Source organism: Rousettus aegyptiacus, unplaced genomic scaffold, assembly GCF_014176215.1.
Source record: "Rousettus aegyptiacus isolate mRouAeg1 unplaced genomic scaffold, mRouAeg1.p scaffold_m13_p_4, whole genome shotgun sequence".
NCBI classification, from domain to species: Eukaryota; Metazoa; Chordata; class Mammalia; order Chiroptera; family Pteropodidae; genus Rousettus; species Rousettus aegyptiacus.
The window spans coordinates 148,726,305-148,744,228 of NW_023416307.1; the positions used below are offsets into that span (position 1 = coordinate 148,726,305).

The 17,924-nt window shown below is 47.6% G+C and overlaps 1 protein-coding gene across 4 annotated transcripts in view; it reads left to right on the top strand.

Annotated features, from left to right (window-relative positions):
* The first annotated feature begins 3,088 nt into the window (after positions 1-3,088).
* ACVR2B (activin A receptor type 2B) overlaps positions 3,089-17,924 on the top strand; it is a 34,285-nt gene continuing 19,449 nt past the window's right edge. For 2 of the 4 annotated variants that reach the window (XM_036218646.1, XM_016124038.2), the window contains exon 1: positions 3,090-3,471. In XM_036218646.1, coding sequence (XP_036074539.1) covers positions 3,420-3,471 — 52 coding nt within the window. In that variant the 5' untranslated portion in view covers positions 3,090-3,419. Of the gene's footprint in view, positions 3,472-17,924 lie in introns of all 4 variants that reach the window. The other 2 variants (XR_004950326.1, XM_016124037.2) reach the window with 2 other exon arrangements.

Below are 17,924 nucleotides of genomic sequence, written 5' to 3' on the forward strand. Positions count from 1 at the left end.
GGCAGGTATCCCTGCCCCCCTGTATTCATGCCCTGGGGTCATTTTCTCATGAGTGTGAGCAGGACCTGTTACTTGTTTCTAATAAAGGGAATATGGCAAAGGTCATGGTATGTCACTTCTGTAGACAAGAGGATCCCAACAGTGGCAAAAGGGATTGCTGGGGCTCTAAGGCAAAAACAACCTTAATGTGTTTGAAGACAGAAAGCAGGCCAGGGTGTTTGGCTGATAATAGTGAGATGGGAGAGGAAGAAGGGCTGATTATGCAGAGCTTTATTAGCTATCATAACAGGAAGCCACCAGAAGGTTTTAAGCAGGGGCGTAAGGTGATATGAGCTCCATTTTTAAAAGATCATTTCTGTATAGACGATGTGTTACAGTCGGGCAAGAATGGAAACAGGCGACCAGTTACAATCTCTTTCAGTTCACTGCTGTTGCAGTGATCCAGATGCAAGATGCAGTGTGGTGGTGGTATAGAGTAAATGGGAAAAAGTAGCTGGATAAAGCCAACCTGCTGATGGACTGAATATGGGAGGACTCAAGAATGACTCAAAGTTTCGATCAGAGCAGTTGGTTGGTTGGTTGTGCCATTGCTTCTTATAAGGACAAGTTCGAGATGCCTGATAGGCTGCCAAACAGACATGCCAAGAAAGCGGTTCTATATACAAATTTGGAGTTTCCAGGGACATCAGGGTGGAAGACACAGATGTGTTGTCAACTTGGACCACCTCGAGCCCTTATTGTGATACCTGACTCGGTGGGTAGCAGAAGAGAACTAGCCAATCTATCTAATCGTTGGCACGTGTATTATAGCGAACAGCTCCTAGCAGGAAAGAGGCAGTGATTTCCCTAGAAAAGACATTTACGGCAGGTCCTTGAATAACATCGTTTTGTTCAATGTGGTTTTGATAGAATGTTGATGAGGGAAAAAAAAAATTGATTCCCGGCAGGGACCACCATGTGGAGTTGGCACGTTTTCCCCATGTTTGCGTGGGTTTTTTCCAGGTACTCAAGTTTCCTCCCACATTTCAAACACATGCACGTTAGGTGAACTGGCGTGTCTAAATTGTCCCAGTCTGAGTGTGTGTGTCTCTGCGATCGGAGGACGTCCTGCCCAGGGTGGGTTCCTTCCTTGTGCCCAGAGCTGCTGGAATAGGCTCTGGCCACCCATGCCCCTGAAAGGGTTGGAAAAGAATTATCTTGACTTGTTTATATTCATCTTTCCTAAATTTATGTATAGCCCACATTATTTCAATGTTTAATATTAGAAGTGTTTTTGCAGTCTCTATTTAAAAGTTTTGGTGATTTTTTTTTTGTGTGTGTGCATGTATGTGTGTGTGACCAGAAATGTATCACAGGAACTTAACTCTTGTGTATATCAATTAGCCTCTGGTAAGATTAGTTTTATTATACGTCGTTTTGCTTTAAGTCAGTTTCTAAGAACCTGCGGATGATGTTAAGTGAGGACTGTATTCTGGATATGGAGTAGCTTTCTTTGACATCGTGTGTCTATCAATATAGACTCCCGTGGGATTACCAAATACCCTATACATTGTCCCACACTACACTGCTTCTTGCTTAGCAAACAGTAGCATTCAATTCTGTGTTAAAAGGTCTATTTAGGAGTGAAGGCAGGCACGGGCTGTCATTTCAATGCAGGATTTCCATAACTGGAAGGGATCTTTAGAAACTCAGAACTCTTTCTGGGTAGTGACTCTAAAGTGTGGTCCCTAAAGTGTTCCTGGTGCTTTTGAAACTGGAGGTGATGGAGCCTCATTTGTACTTCAATCAGCTTCCTACATGGTGGACTTTAAGATTTTGTTTAAATAAGGTTTCTGCTATTCAAAAAATGCAAAGCATGGGAGGAGTCTAACCTTTTCACTTTCTATGTTTCCTTCTGTGAAAGGAAATGGGCTTAGCGAAGTGAAATAACTTAGACTACCAGGCACCACCTCCCTCCTGGCTGCTCTTGCCCCGCTCCTGCCCTAACAAAAGTCTGTGGCAAGTCAGGAAAAGTGGGAGGTCAATTTCTGTATCCAAGGATCCTGCACCTCATCCCCGAGCTGTGACAGGCTTTTCCTCTTTAGCTGGGAGCCCCATCATGACTCTCTCAAGCTCTGGTTGTGTGACAAGGAGGGTGGACTCTGAGATGAATAACAGCCCCCAAGGAGGAAACTGGGGTGAAGAGGGCAGCGAAACCATTCGCTAGACAAGATCTTCAACTGCGGGGACAGGCGACAATTGAGAAGAACTTTGAAGGTGCAGATTGAAGGAGGTGGGGGAGTTCTGAGGACCAACGGGGTAAGGGTGGGATAGCAAAGAGCCAAAGTTCCTTTTCGGTCTGGGCTGCTCTGTGGGCCGGGTCTCCGCACGCTCCCTCACTTGAAGGGGTCCAACTCCGGAATCTCCAGCTGTGCGTGTGTGTGTGTGTGTGTGTGTGTGTGTGTGTGTCTGTGTGTGTGTCGGGGGGTGACGTGCGGAAGGTTCTAGACATGCAGGAGGACGATTGTCATTTCGGAGCAGTCTGCCTTTCTCTGTCGATTAGTTCGCAAGTTGATGAAGACACGACTCTCCTATGGTTCGTTATGACTCTCATTTCACAGGTGGGGGAACCTTAGCACCCAGGGGAATCAGCCCAGAGTCCGGGAGGCTGTTCACCCACTCCGGGGTCGCAGGGCAGCCCGTTTTTGGGATGGGGGGGGGGCTTCAACGCACGGAACAAGAATCCCAGGCACGGCAGCCACGGGATACCGGGGTCCAGAGCAAAGTGGTCCAGGGCCCAACCGCGTCACTTCTGCAAGCGCGCCCGGGTTGGCGCTCCAGTCCCGTGGTTTTGCGTCCTCCCGGAGGGCGCGGGCTGGGGGCGGGGCCTCCTTGTTGTTGTTGTTTTCGTGGGGCCCCGCCCCTGAGGGGGGCGCGGACCATGCGGCCGGAGGGCCCGCCTCCCCTCCCCCTCCCCGCCCAGCTCGCCCGCCTCTTTGTATCCAACATCCGGGTTTCCCCGCTGGCTCGGCTCCGCAGCCGCGGCTCAGGAGCCATTTTGGACTCGGTTCAGCTCCCCTCCCCCTCACCCCTCCCCCCGTTCATGGCCCCTCCGGACTCGGCCCCTGCGCCGGGGGCCCGGGCCCAGCCCCGCCGCGCTATGCCTGAATCGGGCGCGCTCCGGCCCGCTCCCCGCCGCCGCCCCCCGGTCCCCGCGTCGCCCCGGAGCCCGGGCCGTAGCCTGCGCCGCCTGCAGCGGCCCTGAGCTCGGCTCCGCCGCCCGGCCCTTGGAGCCCGCACGCGGCCCCGGGACGTAGGCATAGAAAGCGCGCCGGGAACTAGACCGAAGCAAGAGCGGGAAGGAGAGCGCAGCCGCCGCCGGGCCCTGCGCGCGGCCCTGCCCGCGGGCTCCGGGTGTCCGCGGGGCGGCGCCGCGGAACATGACGGCGCCCTGGGCGGCCCTCGCTCTCCTCTGGGGATCGCTGTGCGCGGGTAAGGACGGGGCGCGGCGTGGGGGGCTCGGGGAGGGCGCGCGGGGCCGGCCTCGCGCGCCGCTCGGTGTTTACCAACAAAGGGCGGGCCCGCGGCCTCCTTGCCGAGCCACCTGCACCCAGCTCGCACCTCCCGGCTCAGGGACTGGGGTCGCGCTGGGTGCCCCGCTCGCTGATGTTGGGTGGACTGCGGGTCTCCAGTTCGCGGAGGCGACCCCACGACGGGGACCGGGACCTGGACCCCCAGGCTCCGGGTTCTAGCTACTCGGGAGTGTGGAAGCCAGGGAGAGAGGAAAAGCAGAGCGTGGGGAAGGTGGCCAGGCGAGGCAGGAAGATCTAAACCCAGGGTGGCGGGATTGTAGGTGCAGCAGCGGCTAGGGGGAGGGTTGCGCGACCCTAAGTGCCACCAGATATAGCGAAGCTAGGGGGTTGCTTCTTACAGCTGGAAGGAGTCCCCTGCACCCCATCCCACCAGGGTCTGCGTCGTGTCGCGCGTGAGGCGGGCCGCTGGCTTCAGCTCCCACCTGCGCCCGCTTTCCCTGCTTCGGGCCCCAGGGCGCGAGGTGCAGCCACCCCGCGGGACCGCTTTGTTTTGGGCGCCTGGGATGGGAGGTGGAGCGAGAAGAAAAACCAACAGGTCCCTGTTCTTTCTGGGGTCCAGGAAGCACGTGGCAGGGGTGGGTGAACTGAGAGGCTAGCGTTCCTCTCGCACCCGTGTGGTTGAGTGTGTGGATGCGGGTGTATATATGCGGAGTTCTGCCGGAGAGATGCATTTTCCCACCGATTTCTCCCTTCTATTGGTGCTGGGCGCGCCCAAATTGGGTGTGCGCGCAGCGACGGGCTCTGCGCTCGGGTTAGGATGGCTCCAGGCAGCCCTGGGAAGCGTGGAGAGTCGCGCTTTGAAGCTCCAGGGAGAAGTCTGGGGTAGTCTGGGAGGCTGGTGCGCGGCAGCCGGAGCGCTGGGTCCTGCGCGTCTTTGTTCCCAGCCCCCATTACACATGCAGCGCGGGTCCCTAGCTGCCCGCGGTGGCAGCAGCGCGGAGTCTGGGAAACCCGCGAAGGGCGGGGCGGGGCGGAGCGTGCAGGGGCGGGGCTGGGATCCCCGCGCTGCTGCGAGGGTGGGGATTCGGGATCTCCATCTCACCCCTTCTCTGCTCGCCTGATTTGCACTGTAGCTTGATTTAGCCGTCTGTATCAGAGCTGGTGAGTTCTCTGTGGGGCTTGGTGCCGTGTAGCTTACGTGCAGGGACCAGAGGATAGAGACCTTCTCTTTGGTCCCCGGGTACTCTAGGAGGAGCCGTCGAGGCTCTTTTGGAGCTATTAACTGTGTGATAGAGGCACAGTGGTGTTGAACTTGTCCGCTCTCTGCCTCTGGTCCCTTTTAAGTGCTGCTTTGAGATGCTTTTCTCAAGGAAAGGAAGGCATTGGCTTGTAGAGGGGAGGGGGGCAGCAGGCCGATTTAATAGGCACGCACGGCTCACCTGGCTGTCTCTGGAACCTTCCTGGATATTCCTGGGATCTGGGAACCCTCTCCAAATTTGTCTCAGTCTGGCCTCATCTCAGATTAGGCAGGGCAGAGTGAATCCCCCCCACCTTCCCCAAGCACCAATTTCCCTCCTCTTCCCTTAGCCTCCCCTCATCCCCCCCCCCCCCGAAGGCGGGGCAGCTGGAGTTAGATTGAAGTCCAACACCCTGTGTTCCTGCCCTGGGAGAAAGGTGGGGGTCACTGGGTGTTTTTTGTGGTCACACCAGCCGGTGCTCTGGTGGCTACTGCTCTGACCTGTGAGGAGCTATGGGAAGAGCTGACCCTCCTATTCCTTTGACTTCACGGATGCCCTTCCTTCCAGCTCCTGACTTGCTGCTCAGAATTACCCCCACCTCCTGCAGTACACAATGTCCTTGTAGAAGGAACATTTAGAACAGCACTGTCCAACACAAATATAGTGTGAGCTACATACATAACTTAAAATCTTCTGGTAGTCAAGTGAATAAAAAGAGAAAAAAAAGGAAGCAGGTGTCCTAGTCTTCATAGGCTACTTTAACAAGATAGACGGGATGACTTAAATAACTATTTTTTCACAGTTGTGGAGGCTGGAAGTCCAAGGTCAGGGTGCCAGCACTGTAGGATTCTGGTGAGGGCCCTCTTCCTGGTTTGCAGATGGCTGCCTTCTTACTGGGTCCGCACATGGCTTTTCCTCAGTGCTTGCTGGGGACTAAAGCCTTCATAAAGGCCCCTCCCTCTAGACCCAGTCTAACGCAAATTATCTCCCAAAGGACCCCTCTTCAAATATTATATTGGGTATTAGGGCTTCAACATTACAGATTTTTTGGAGAAAATTAACAAGGTGAAATTAACTTTAATGATATATTTTACTTAGCCTAATATATACAAAGTGATCATTTAAACATTAATCGGTATTAAAACAATGAGCCATTTACATTCTTTTTTCATACTATTTCAAAACCTAGTGTATATTTTGTCCTTATAGAGCATCTCAGTTCTGACTTTCTACATTTTAGTCACATTTGGCTAGCGGCTACCATATTGGGTGGTGCAGACCTAGAAAAAAAGGCAGCATTTATGCTGTTATAACAGCACATGGCACTTGTTACAAAGATCAGTGTTCAGTTGGTTCTGCAAGTCTTTTGTGTTCTGTGCCTGGATCAGTGTCCTTGGGAAGCAAGTAATTTGGCTCTCGCATTGCAGTGGACATCGCAGACACACATCTGTGCTTCCCACAAGAGCTCCTGACATCTGTCGGTCTACTGTACTTGGGGTTCAGATCAGGGCCTGTGAGGGCATGGTGGAGAGTGTTCCTAGTGGAATGTCAGGAATGACTAGCTAGGGACGGGGACCTGACTCTTGTCTGTTCTATCAGGAAGTACAGGCTTTGACTGCCCCAACCTGCCCTCATAGGCTGGCTACTCTCTGATCCAAAGTTGTTGTCCATTTCCTCAGGGGAGAAGTGTGTGTTTGTGAGTGAAGTGACGCTCAGGCCCAGTGTAGTGGTAGCTGTCAAGGATGTGGACCACAGAGCTATGGGCCATTGGTGCCCCTCCACAGGGAAGAGTTTGTCCTCTACCTGTCCTTGCACCTGCTGGGTGTGCCAGGCTCTACTGTGCCTGGCTTGCCGAACTACCCTTTGGGAGGAGTGGGCATCCTCCTCACCACATGGAGGCTCTTCCAAGGTAGATGATGTGAGAAACTTACCCATCCTCCCAGGCCCTACAGCTGGGTGAAAACCTAAGACCCAGAACCCCACTCCCACAGCTAGGGTGGGCCTCTGTGGCGTACTGCCTGTGGGGTCTTTCTGAGCATGGAGGATATCCAGCTAGCACCTGGACTTCCCCTGGCACTTCACCTGAGGTACTTCTTTTGCAGGGACACCAGTGAAGAGCCTGCATTCTGTGCCATGGTCCTTTGTTTCATGGACTCCTTTGAGAATCTGATGAAAGATGTGGACCCTTCCCCCCAGTAAAATACAAATAAAAGTGTGTGTGTGCGTGCATGCGCACGTGCGTACATTATACATGCACACTAACTGTTTTGCACTGATACCAGGAACCTCTGGCCCCATGGACTGGACTCTGTGAAGGTCTGGCCGCCCTGCACATACCCACTGTCCTAGTCCTGAGGGGTGACTTGCTGTCCTTGAGGGGTGCACTAGGCTTGTTCCCATCTTGCTTCTTTGATTTAACCTGTTCTAGTCACTGGACATGAGTTCTGCTTTTTGCCATCATGCCTTGGTCTCCTCCTCCTCCCGGAAACCTTCTCCTGAGTGCCAGTGCATTTAGTGCCGTCCCTGGGAGCTCAGGGTAGTACAAGTGGGGACCAAGGGGCATCATATCAGAGTTTGGATCCATTTGCAGTTACTGGCCTTTCACCCTAGACTGGGATCTAGGGTCTGAGGGGGAGCTGGTCTGGGTAATATTTTTGACACTGGATAGACTGCCCTCAGGCATGGTCCTAGCTGGACGCGCCTCATTCTAGAACAGGGTTTCTCAGCCTTGACACTCTTGGCAGTTTGGGCCCAGAAATTCTTTGTCGTGTGTGTGTTTTGGGGGCGGGGGGAGTGTGAGCAGAGCTCTCGTGCATGGTAGCGTGTTAAGTAGCACCCTTGGTTTCTACCCACCAAATGTAAGTAGCACTTCTAATCCTGATGACCAAAAATGTGTCCAGGCGTGTCCTGCATGGAGAGAATGGAAAATCACCTCAAGTGGAGAACCTCTGATCTAGAATGTTCTTATGCTTTTAAAGAGAGAGAGAGTTCTGGGAGATGGGGGGTCCATGGCTAATGCCTGCTCCCTCATCAGATTTGGGGTGGGAGGTGGGATTTTCCTCAGAGCCGGGGAGATTCGTGCTTTGCTAAACCTGCTCAGCGTGGGAGAGTTTGGTTGGAAACCAGTGGTTCGGGAGTGCTTCTGGCCCCTGAGGAGAATCCTGGCGTCCTTGAGTTTTCCCAGCAGTGGTTCGGATTTCAGGGAGGCGGCAGTTGTGGGTGGCCGGGCAGCCTGCCCGCCCGCACCCGCCCACCCGCCTCTGACCGCCGCCTTGAGGTTTGCACCCGCACGGCTCCCTCCCACACTCGCAGAATGTCAGGAAGGGCCTGTCGTCGGGCCTCGGCGCCATCCGGCGGCCTGTCTGCTCACCTGGGAGCCGCTGGAGCTGAGGCTGCCCAGGCGAGCGCCGGCGTTGTCCCGGGACGCGGGCATGCCCTTTCCCCCGGGCGGGCCCACCGCGTGGCACCCAGAGGAGCCGCGGCATCTGTGGGCCTGGAGCTTTGAGCCTGGGGACGCCCGGGCAGGGGGGCAGCCTCTCCCCAAAGGTATGGGCACCGGTCTCTACCCTGGCCTCAGGGAGTTGGAGGGCAGGGCCAAGCTTCCTCCTCTGGACCTGGGGAGATGTGGTGGGCAGAACTGCGGGGGCAGGTGCCCGCACTGGAGGCCCCGACCCGCGGGGTTGACCTCCCTGGGCGCCTGTGCGTTGGGCTTGGCAGGCTGGCAGCCCCTGTACGTGTCCTCCACTCCTCCCTGTCCTGCTCCGAGCTCCGCTGGGGAGGGCTTTCCGGGGGGCTCCTCTCTGATCTTCAGCTTAGCAAGACACAGCTTCCTGCGTTAGGAACGGAATATAGACTGGGCACCGAGGGTAGGAGGAAGCCCCCTTAAAAGCTTCAGCTTCCAGGTACTTGGTACCCTGGGATGTGAAGGGCTTATTTTAAAGGGTTACTTGCTGGGGTCGAGACTTCTTAGTTTGATCTCTTTGGGGTCTTTGCAAAAGAACTTGGTCGCCACCTCAGAATTCTTTATCTTTTTTCCCTTTCCTCTCATTCTGTCACCAGTTCTTTGTTCCAGAACAGACACCCACCACCTTGTTTAGGGCTTCCTTTTTGGGGTTTCTCCACCAGACTCACAGGCCTGTCTCAGCCTGAGAGGTGCTTGTTCCTTGAGGTCCTGGTGGTTAAGCTCCTGGATGCCTGGTTGTTAGGCCAGGTGGGAATGGCGGGGAGGAGATGTTGTTGCCTTTTTCTGAGTCTTTTTGTATTTAAAGTTTCTCAGTGAGGTCTCTGCCTCAGATGATGGTGGGTACTTTAAATCAGTTGATAATGCAAGCTGGGATTGTTCGGGGGTCATCCGTGCCTCCTCCTGGCCGAGGATGACTCATGGCTTCCCACCTTCGGACAGCCACATGCTTTGCTCTGGTCATTCCAGTCTCGCTGTACACGTACGTGTTCCTTTTCCAGACTCTCGGACTGGCAGCCCTGCCTGGGTTTTTCATTCATGGACACGTGATTGCTGGGAGCGGGTATCGGAAAGGCAGCGTGCTTCACTGGGCAGATGTGCGGCCTCCTCCCACGGGGGCCTTCTCTAGGGGTCTGGCCTGCTGCACGCTGGGACTTTTCTCTGGCTGGTTTTTGGGCTGGAGCTGAGGTGTTTTGTGAGGTGAGCTCATGCTCTTGTTTGCAGACATTTCTCTGTCCACTATTTCATTTGCACTCTGACAACCAAGGAGGCTAAAATTAGTTCTGGGGAAGGAAAAGGAAGGCTGGTTGGAAACCCAAGCCCTTGGCTGGAGGATAGAAGAGGCTTCTTCCCGGGTTTTGTGGCTGATCATGTCTGAAGATGTGATGAGACCAGCTGTTGTCTGTCCATCTGAGGAGAGGGAGGGGCCCCTGCTTGCCTCCTAGACCTGAACCAATGAAAACAGGAGGCTGACTTGGAAGCTGACTCTCTTGAGTGCTGATGCTAGGATGATTTTTCTTTCTGGCTTGTGTAGTGGTGCACGATGTTTTCAGGTATGAGGACAATGACTTCTTATGTCCAAGTGTCATTGACAGCCCTCCTCCTCGCCACTTTCTTCCAGTTGATTCAGAAAGCTTGCAAGAGTCCTCAGACCCTGGGTTGGTAGCCATGGGTTAAGAAACCCTTTATTTGCTTTTTTGGGTATTTTCTTCTTACCCAAGTTTTGACAGTCTCTTCAGATGTTCATAAGCCAGGCAAACCAGTCCCCCCCTCCGCCCTGCCCCTTTGGAACTGCTGGCTTGGGTGGGATGTGAGTTATAGGGGAGCCCTGTGGCCCAGGCCTCATAAGGAGGTTCAGCTTCTATGTGCTCTGAGTGCATAAGGGGATTAGGGTTCATCAGCTCAGGGGCTTAGAAAATAGAGGGGCAGAAAACTTACATGGATTCTAGTTTTCTTTTACACCTGTCTGGGTGCTCCTGTGAACCCTCCCCCTGAGGGCCACCTAGGAGGAGAGACAGAGCCAGGGCAATGCAGTCCTGTCTTTAACTGCACTCAGACCTCCTCTTCTCCAAGGGTCTCCTGGTTAGCTATCCTGGGGTATAGTTTGGGGAGTAGAGGTCACTTTGGCCATAACTTCTTTTCCCATTTTAAGTTTTATTAATTTTTAGTTTTACAGATATACATACAATGGCAAAAATTTAGGTATAGATAAAACTAGGGTCTTTCTGCCCCCTATCTGAGTCCCCCTCCAAAGGTGAGCCTTCTCAGATTGGCATCTATTCTAGACATTTTATCTGTGCACCTGTTGGAGTACGTAGAGAGATAGAGAGGTTTATTTTTTAAACCTAAAATGTTGTTGCCCTTTTTCAAACATTTAATTGGAATGTTAAATACATATAGAATAATGTAATTATCATAAGTGACAGCTTGATGAATTTTCACAAACTGAATACATCCATGTAATCAGCATCCAGATCAAGAATCAGAAATTTACCAGCCCCTCCCCCCACCAAGCCCTCTCTTGCTCTCTTCCAGTCTCTACCCCTAATCCCTAAGGGTAACCACCATGCTAACTTCTATCAGCATAAGTCAGTTTTGCCTGTTTTTTTGCTTTATGTGGATAGAGTCTTACGCAATGAACTGTTTGTATTCATCTTTCGCTCATCATGTTTGTGACTTGTGTCCGCATTGTGACTTCATGGCTTTTTAAACTCAGAGATATGTTTTGGTAGTCTTTCTAATATACATTGATCTGCCTCAGTCTTAATAGCTGTAAAGTTTGAAAGTTTAGATATAGACTACATTTTATCTAGTGTTGTGTTGATGGACTTTCTGTTTGTGTGCAGTTTATGCAGACTGTTTCTCAAGAATTGATGACAAGGACTTTCTGGATTGTAGGACATGTGTATTTAAAAATTTTAATAGAGACTGAGAAATGGCTATGTGGTTTTGTACCCACCCCCACCCCCACGAGGCTCCCCAGGTGGTGGCAGTAGGGGCAGAAGCTGGGTGAGATGGAAGGTAGCCCTCTAGCAACCTGTGAGAATCCCCTCCCTTCCAGAAATGCTAGATCACAGAGGTTGGAAATAGCGCACCTTTGGAGGGGGACTCAGACGGGACAGGGAGGGTGCTCACTCCCACTGGCTGGTGTCTGAGAGCCAGAGAAGGTGCTGTCTGTGTCTGAGCCTCCTGGTTACTGTGCTGACAGAGCCAAGGGAAGGGAGGGGTGGGATGTGGGTAGCAGTGGACTAGCCAGAATGTGCTGGTCTGGGTTTGGGCTGGATGTACTGTGTGTGTCTCTGTGTGTGCTTGCTTGCTGTGCTCCATGCCAATTCTCTTCTCCAGAGACACTGAGCCACCTGCTAAAGGTCGCTGAGGAGCTGTGGGTAATAGGGATTTACTGGTGACCTCAGTGAATTTGACAAGATCTCGGCATGGCAGGATCCTGATTTCATATGTGGTGATGATAGTGGTAGAAGATATGAGAGAAATGTGGCGAAGTATTATTTTAGAGTCTGGTGAGAAGTGTCTTATGGCAAAAAGGGCTCTGGTGAGCCTCAGTTCCTGGCCGAATGCACACCTCGTTCCTTTGCATGACCTTCTGCCACAATTGGCTGAAGAAGTAGGCAAGACCATTCGAGATGACTTGTTCTGCAAACCCTTGCTTTCCTTATCTCCTTCTGCATGCTGTCTGCTCTTTCACTACTGTTTTACTGGGTAGTGACTTTGACATTTGAGTTTGTTTTCAGTCCTTCCAGATGGGCAACTGAGAGGCTGAGAATTGCATTTGATAGCCTCGTGAGGCTAGGAAGACAGGAATTGGAGTTCTAAACAGGGTGGGTATAGCGAACCCCTCCATTTGGGTTGGAATCTCATAGACATAGGGGGTGAGGGAGAGCCAAAAGAAGATAAACTCTAAAGTTGGAATAAAAGGTTATGGAATGAATGGTGCCCTTAACTGCCTGCCAGAGGCACATGTAACATCATTCTAGACCTTAAATTATTTCTGCGAACAATTTTGCACATCTAATGACTAGCTAGTCATTTTAAATAAATAGCCAGCAGAAGTATTATAGTTGAAGCACACCTAGGTGAGCTGCAGATTGGAGTTATAATACACATACTATTGTCAAGGAAATGAGAGTGAGAATTTCATCAGAGAGCTAGAGAAATATATAACAACCAAATGAAAAATCTGTTACAGAGCTGACCTGTAAACTAATGGAAAATAAGAATTCAGTGAATGATTTTACCAGGTTAGTGCAACTGAAGAGAGAATCAGTGAACTGGAAGATAGATCAGAAGATCATTTACAGACTGAACCATGGAGAGACAAAATGGTGGATAATGTAGAAGAGATGGAAAGACATGAGAAGATCTACGATCCATGTAATAAGAGCCACAGAAATGCAGGACAGAGAATGAGGCAGAAGAGATAATATCTGAAAACTTTATCAAATGAACGAAAGACATTAAGCCACAAAATCAAGAAGCCCTGTGAACCTAGATAAAAATAATAAAAATTGTTGTGTTTCTATCACAGGCAAACTTCTGAAAACCAAAGACAGAGAATCTTAAAAAGCAGCCAGAGGAAAAAGACATTGTTATCAAAAGAGCCATTTATTGACAACTGACTTCTCAAAAACACTGGAAGCCAGAAAACTGGAGTGATCGCTTTAAGTACTGAAAGAAATAATAGTCAACCTAAAATTCTATATCAAGTAAAACCATCCTTCAAGAATGTAGGTGCCAAGTAAAGAGAGTGTTCTTCAGACAGAAGGAAAATGATCTAGACGAAAGGTCAGAGATGCAGAAAGAAATGAAGAACAAAGAAAATGATAAATATTCAATTATTTTGTGAGAGAATTGTGTTATTGAGTTCGAAATACATGTAAAAACAAACTGCATGACAACGATGCTATATTGAGAGTGGAGCGACAATGGAATTTAATCGTTTTACAAGTTCTTTCATTGCTCAGAAAGAGGGTATAACTACCCGTTGATGTTAAATTGTGATGAGTCAAGAAGGCTTGCTGTGATTTCTAGAGTAACCACTAAAAGATGGAAAGATTATAACTTTCAAGGTAATGAAGAATTCTGAAATTAAAAAGATGATAAAAGAGGGATAAGGGAACATGGAGCAGGAGAAATAATAGAACTGATATCCCTAATGAACATAAAATGCACAAATCCTTAACGCATTTCTCATTTAGAAAAAAAGTGCAGCTTGCTGCCAGCATCAATTTAATTTTATATAAACATGCTTTTTGAGATGGAAGCAAATCTGATTTTCAGTGTGAAAATAAAATACATAAACTGTTCTTGGAGTTATTTCTAAACAGTGCTTGTCTCTAATCCTAATGTAACAAATGTATGCATAAATTGGATGCATCAAATGAATCTCCGGTGAACAACTGTTTGAGAACGATGTTAACATCACACATAGGAATGCTTTGTTTTCTAGGATTTGACGTTTTCGGCTATCAAGAATTAATATATGGAAATACCACTACTAAAAACAGAATGCTATAAATAGAGTGATGTCATTTGTTTCCAAAGACTGTTGATATACCAGAGCGATGCAAAACTAGTAATAAAAGCAAGATCTTTGTGGCAAACTTGGGGGGTAAGGTTAGGACTGGGATCCGCGAGTTACGGTAAACACAGCAGTTGCAAGTACTGCTGGTGAGTATTCTTGGGGCAAGTGGGAAATGGTTTAAAACATTCACAAATAGAATCCAGAAACATGTAAAAATAGTAATATGTAGTGACCAAGCGTTTTTTCCCCAGAAAATGAATAGTTAATATAACAATTGGAAATTGAATTAGCCCACTTAATATTAACAGAGTAAAGAAAAACTACAAAATTATCTCAGTAGATGCAGAAAAGGTCTTTAGGGTTTAATCTCTAGTTAACCCTGAGAATCAAACAATCTGGAAATGCAAGGGACCAAGAAGAGCCAAGGCTACCTTGAAGGAAAAGAACAAGGTGCACCCAACTGAATGTCAAGATTTATTGTAAACCCGTGGTAATTAAAACGGTAAGCTTTGGTGCAAGACAGCTAAATAGACGATGGAATGGAATAGAGTTGTATTCTAGCTTCCAGGTGTTGGCTGCTGGAGGTTCAAAGCCATTCTAATGCTTAATGTTTTATAGAATCTTGTCCCTTCTGTTGTGAAATTTCGCACTGATGTGCCTTGGTGGGCAGGCTGTTTTCCATCAACTATGCTGGTCTTTGATTTTTTTCTCTTTTGTTTTCACTTTCTAGAACTCCAGTGAACTTCCTAGACTGGGCTTTCAAATTCCTTGTCTTTTTTCTCTCCAATTTTCTATATCTTTGTGTGTTTGCTTTAGTTTTTTATAAGATTTCTTCAATATTATCTAATATTCTTAATATTCTTGTGGATTTTCATTTCTGCCATTATGTATGTATGTATATATATATATATATATATATATATATATATATATATATAATGAGAGCTCTTTTGTTCTCTGCTCTTTTAGTAATGCCTCCCTATTCATTCTTCAAGGGTGCATTGCTTTTTATCTCTTTGAGTATATTGATAGAGGTTTTGAAGTTATCTTCTCCCTGCATAATTTCTGTTTTCTCCAGGCTGTTGTTGTTGTTGTTTTTACCTGTTAACATCGCTGTCTTACAGTTAAGTGGTTTTCCTGTTCATATTTAAGGATAGACCCGAATACTGATTGAAAGCTCTGAGCTTGTAAGTGGAACTTGCCAACTAACTGTAGGGTGATTTGATTGGCTTGTTTTTGAAGCATCTTCTGTTTTCTCTTGAGGAGATGGGGATCGAAATAGGCCTGGCTGCCAATATCCTAGGAGCCACGGGGGGAGAAGAACTGTTTTTTTAATTTTTATTTTTTGTATTTGGTCTATTATTCTGTATTCCTCTTTAAGTGTGGTACCTTTACCCTCAAATTTGTCTACTCGTCCCTATCCGGAGGTTCTCTATTTTATCATCTTTAGGAAATAACCGTTTACTCTCAGCTGGGTCAGGGAGGGTCAGTCCCTAGTCATGATGGGGGGTAGTAAGACCTGAGCGTCTACCAACTGACCCTTTTGTGTTTGGGCTCATCTGTATCCCATTCTTCCAGAGACATCTGGTGCCACAAATTTCTGAGTTTTATAAGGTTCCGTGGTGGATATCCTCTTGCTTCTCAGCTTTCCCCACAGCCAACTTAGGAGTTGGTGGGGTGGGTCCTTGACCACTCAGGTACCTGCTTTCTAACTTACGACTTTTGTTTCTGCGTTTCTCTCCTGTTCTTGTCCTTATGGGTTTATACCTTAAAAAATTCTTTTTTACTATGACTTTACTGGGATACAGGAGGTAGCAAATGTAATGTTTATATGTAATCCTTGACCTTTACCTGGAAATTCTCTCCAGTATTTTTCAGGAATGGTGCGGCCTGGAGAAAGGCAGGTATTCCAGAGAATGGCTCGGGACCACCTTGTTCTCTGGGAGGATGGTGCCAGGGGCTTGTTTACACAGTTGAAGTTGTAAGTGACTTGAGGTGATCTGGCTGGATTCCTTGTTCCTAGGCTGGGCTTCTGAAGGCAAATAGATCTCCTCTTGTCTCCTTCGGAAAGTGCTCCTGGACTTCCAGTTCTGCCAATAATAGTGACCAAAACAGCTGAAAAACCCTCATGCAAGACACATAGGAATGCTGGGGAAAGCATAATAAATGCATATGCATAGCTGCATGTATAAGAAAGTTAAGTGAAAAGCAAGAGGGAGCCGGAAAGTAGAGCTCCATATCTCCACTAGCTAAAGCTGCTCTATTCCGGGGTTGGGGGGGGGGCGAGGGGGGACTTTGCTTCTCTCCATAATTTAGAGATGTGGATTTAGTAGCACTGTGTGAGACACAGAAGGTAAGATACGGAATTGAGACCGAGTCTTTCATGTGATAAGACTTCTACAGGATTATATCTTTAGTGAAAGTATGGACTAGAAGAAACATTTTTGCTGACAAAGGGAGAAAGTAATGAAATCGTCTTGGCCTAGGTTGGTGGGTGGGTATGGGCAGGTTTTTTCTCATGAGAATTTGTAACCAAAGGTCTGCTTATATGAGCTTGGAGTTAAGGTTTATACCATATGTGTTCTCTGGGAAACTTGAAGTTGAAAAATTAAAGCTGTTCCAGATTTATAATGTCTTAGAGGAGCAAAAATATAAATTATCACTGGAAAGTTGCCCTCTCAAACTTGCCTTACAGTATTCACACACAAAAGGCTCCGTTGAACATAAACTCAGTATCCAGAATTCCAGAACACACAAGGAAATAAGATACCGTGACTGAGAATCATCAGAAAACAAATGGCAGAAATAGATGTTCAAAAGTTAAATTATGGAATTATAAAATAAGGATTTGTGAAAGAGGACAGAAGTATTAAAATTGACCAAGAAGGTGTTTTTTTAAAAATAGTACTTCAGAAATTAACAAATAGATTAATTGAATTTATAAATTAAGTAGAAGAGCTAAACAGTGAGTTAGACACAGCTAAAGGGAGAATTAATTAATTGGAAGTTAGACTATATGGATTTATCTGTAGTGGTGTTTAGACACAGAATTGGAAAATATGAAAGTGGAGTTAAGGACTGGGCAGAATGGGAAGGTCTAATGCACTTGTGGTAGGAATTTCAGAATTGGGAGATGTAATATTCAAATTGATAAAAGCCAAGAATTTTTCAGAAATGATAATCAACAGGAATCAGATTAAAAGCGTATTCTTTCAAGCAGTGGAAATAAATTTAAATGTCTACATAGGCACATAGCTTGTAGTGAAACTGCAAAGAGACCTAAGAAAGCAGCCAGAGGTAAAAGACAGAATATCTACAAAACCAAACTAATAGCAGATCTCTCAGTGACAAAGCAGAACTCAGAAGATAGTGGAATAGAATTTCTGAAATGCTGAGAGAAAATAACTGAACCCCAAAGTTAATTTTCTTCTAAACTATCAATTAGGAAAAAGGGCAAAATAACATTTTCAGAAAAGCAAACTAAGGCTTCTGTGCCAGAAGATATTTACGGAAGGAGGATGTTCTTCAGAGGGACAGTGGTGCCAGAGAGAAGGACAGAGATGCAGGAGGGATGGATGGGCAGACAAGCTAGTGGACATACGGAAAAATAAAACATCAGCTGTATCCAACAAATAGTATCTGCTTTGGGAGGCATGTGAGAACAACAATAACAGTAAATACGGAACACAGATGTTATGTTAAACTAGTTAAATGTCAGTTGGGAAGAGGTAATTGGAGTTAGAACAATTCCTACGAGGGATGGTAGAGATGTTGATTCACCTCAGGTTTTTAGCATAAATGTAAACATTAAAATGTAAAGGATAGTCTATAGTAGAATAAAAGTGGAGTGTATCACTTTCAGACCAGAATTGGCTGAAGTGTGGAATTAAGAGATGATCCAACGGTGGTATCAGTAGAGAAAAAACATTTAAACATAGAGGTAATCATAAATATAATAGAATTCAGTTCTGGGTCAAAGATTCCGTTAGATTGAGTTGGGAAAAAAAGATAACAGAAACACTTGAAATAAGAATTGAAAGATAAATTGGAAATACTAATTACAAGAAATGTCATATCACTATGTTAGCATCAAAATAGACTTTTTGACAAATATAAGATTTTTTTGGCAAAGAGCAAACGAAGAGGGAAAAGTTCTGTCATCAAGAATATATAAA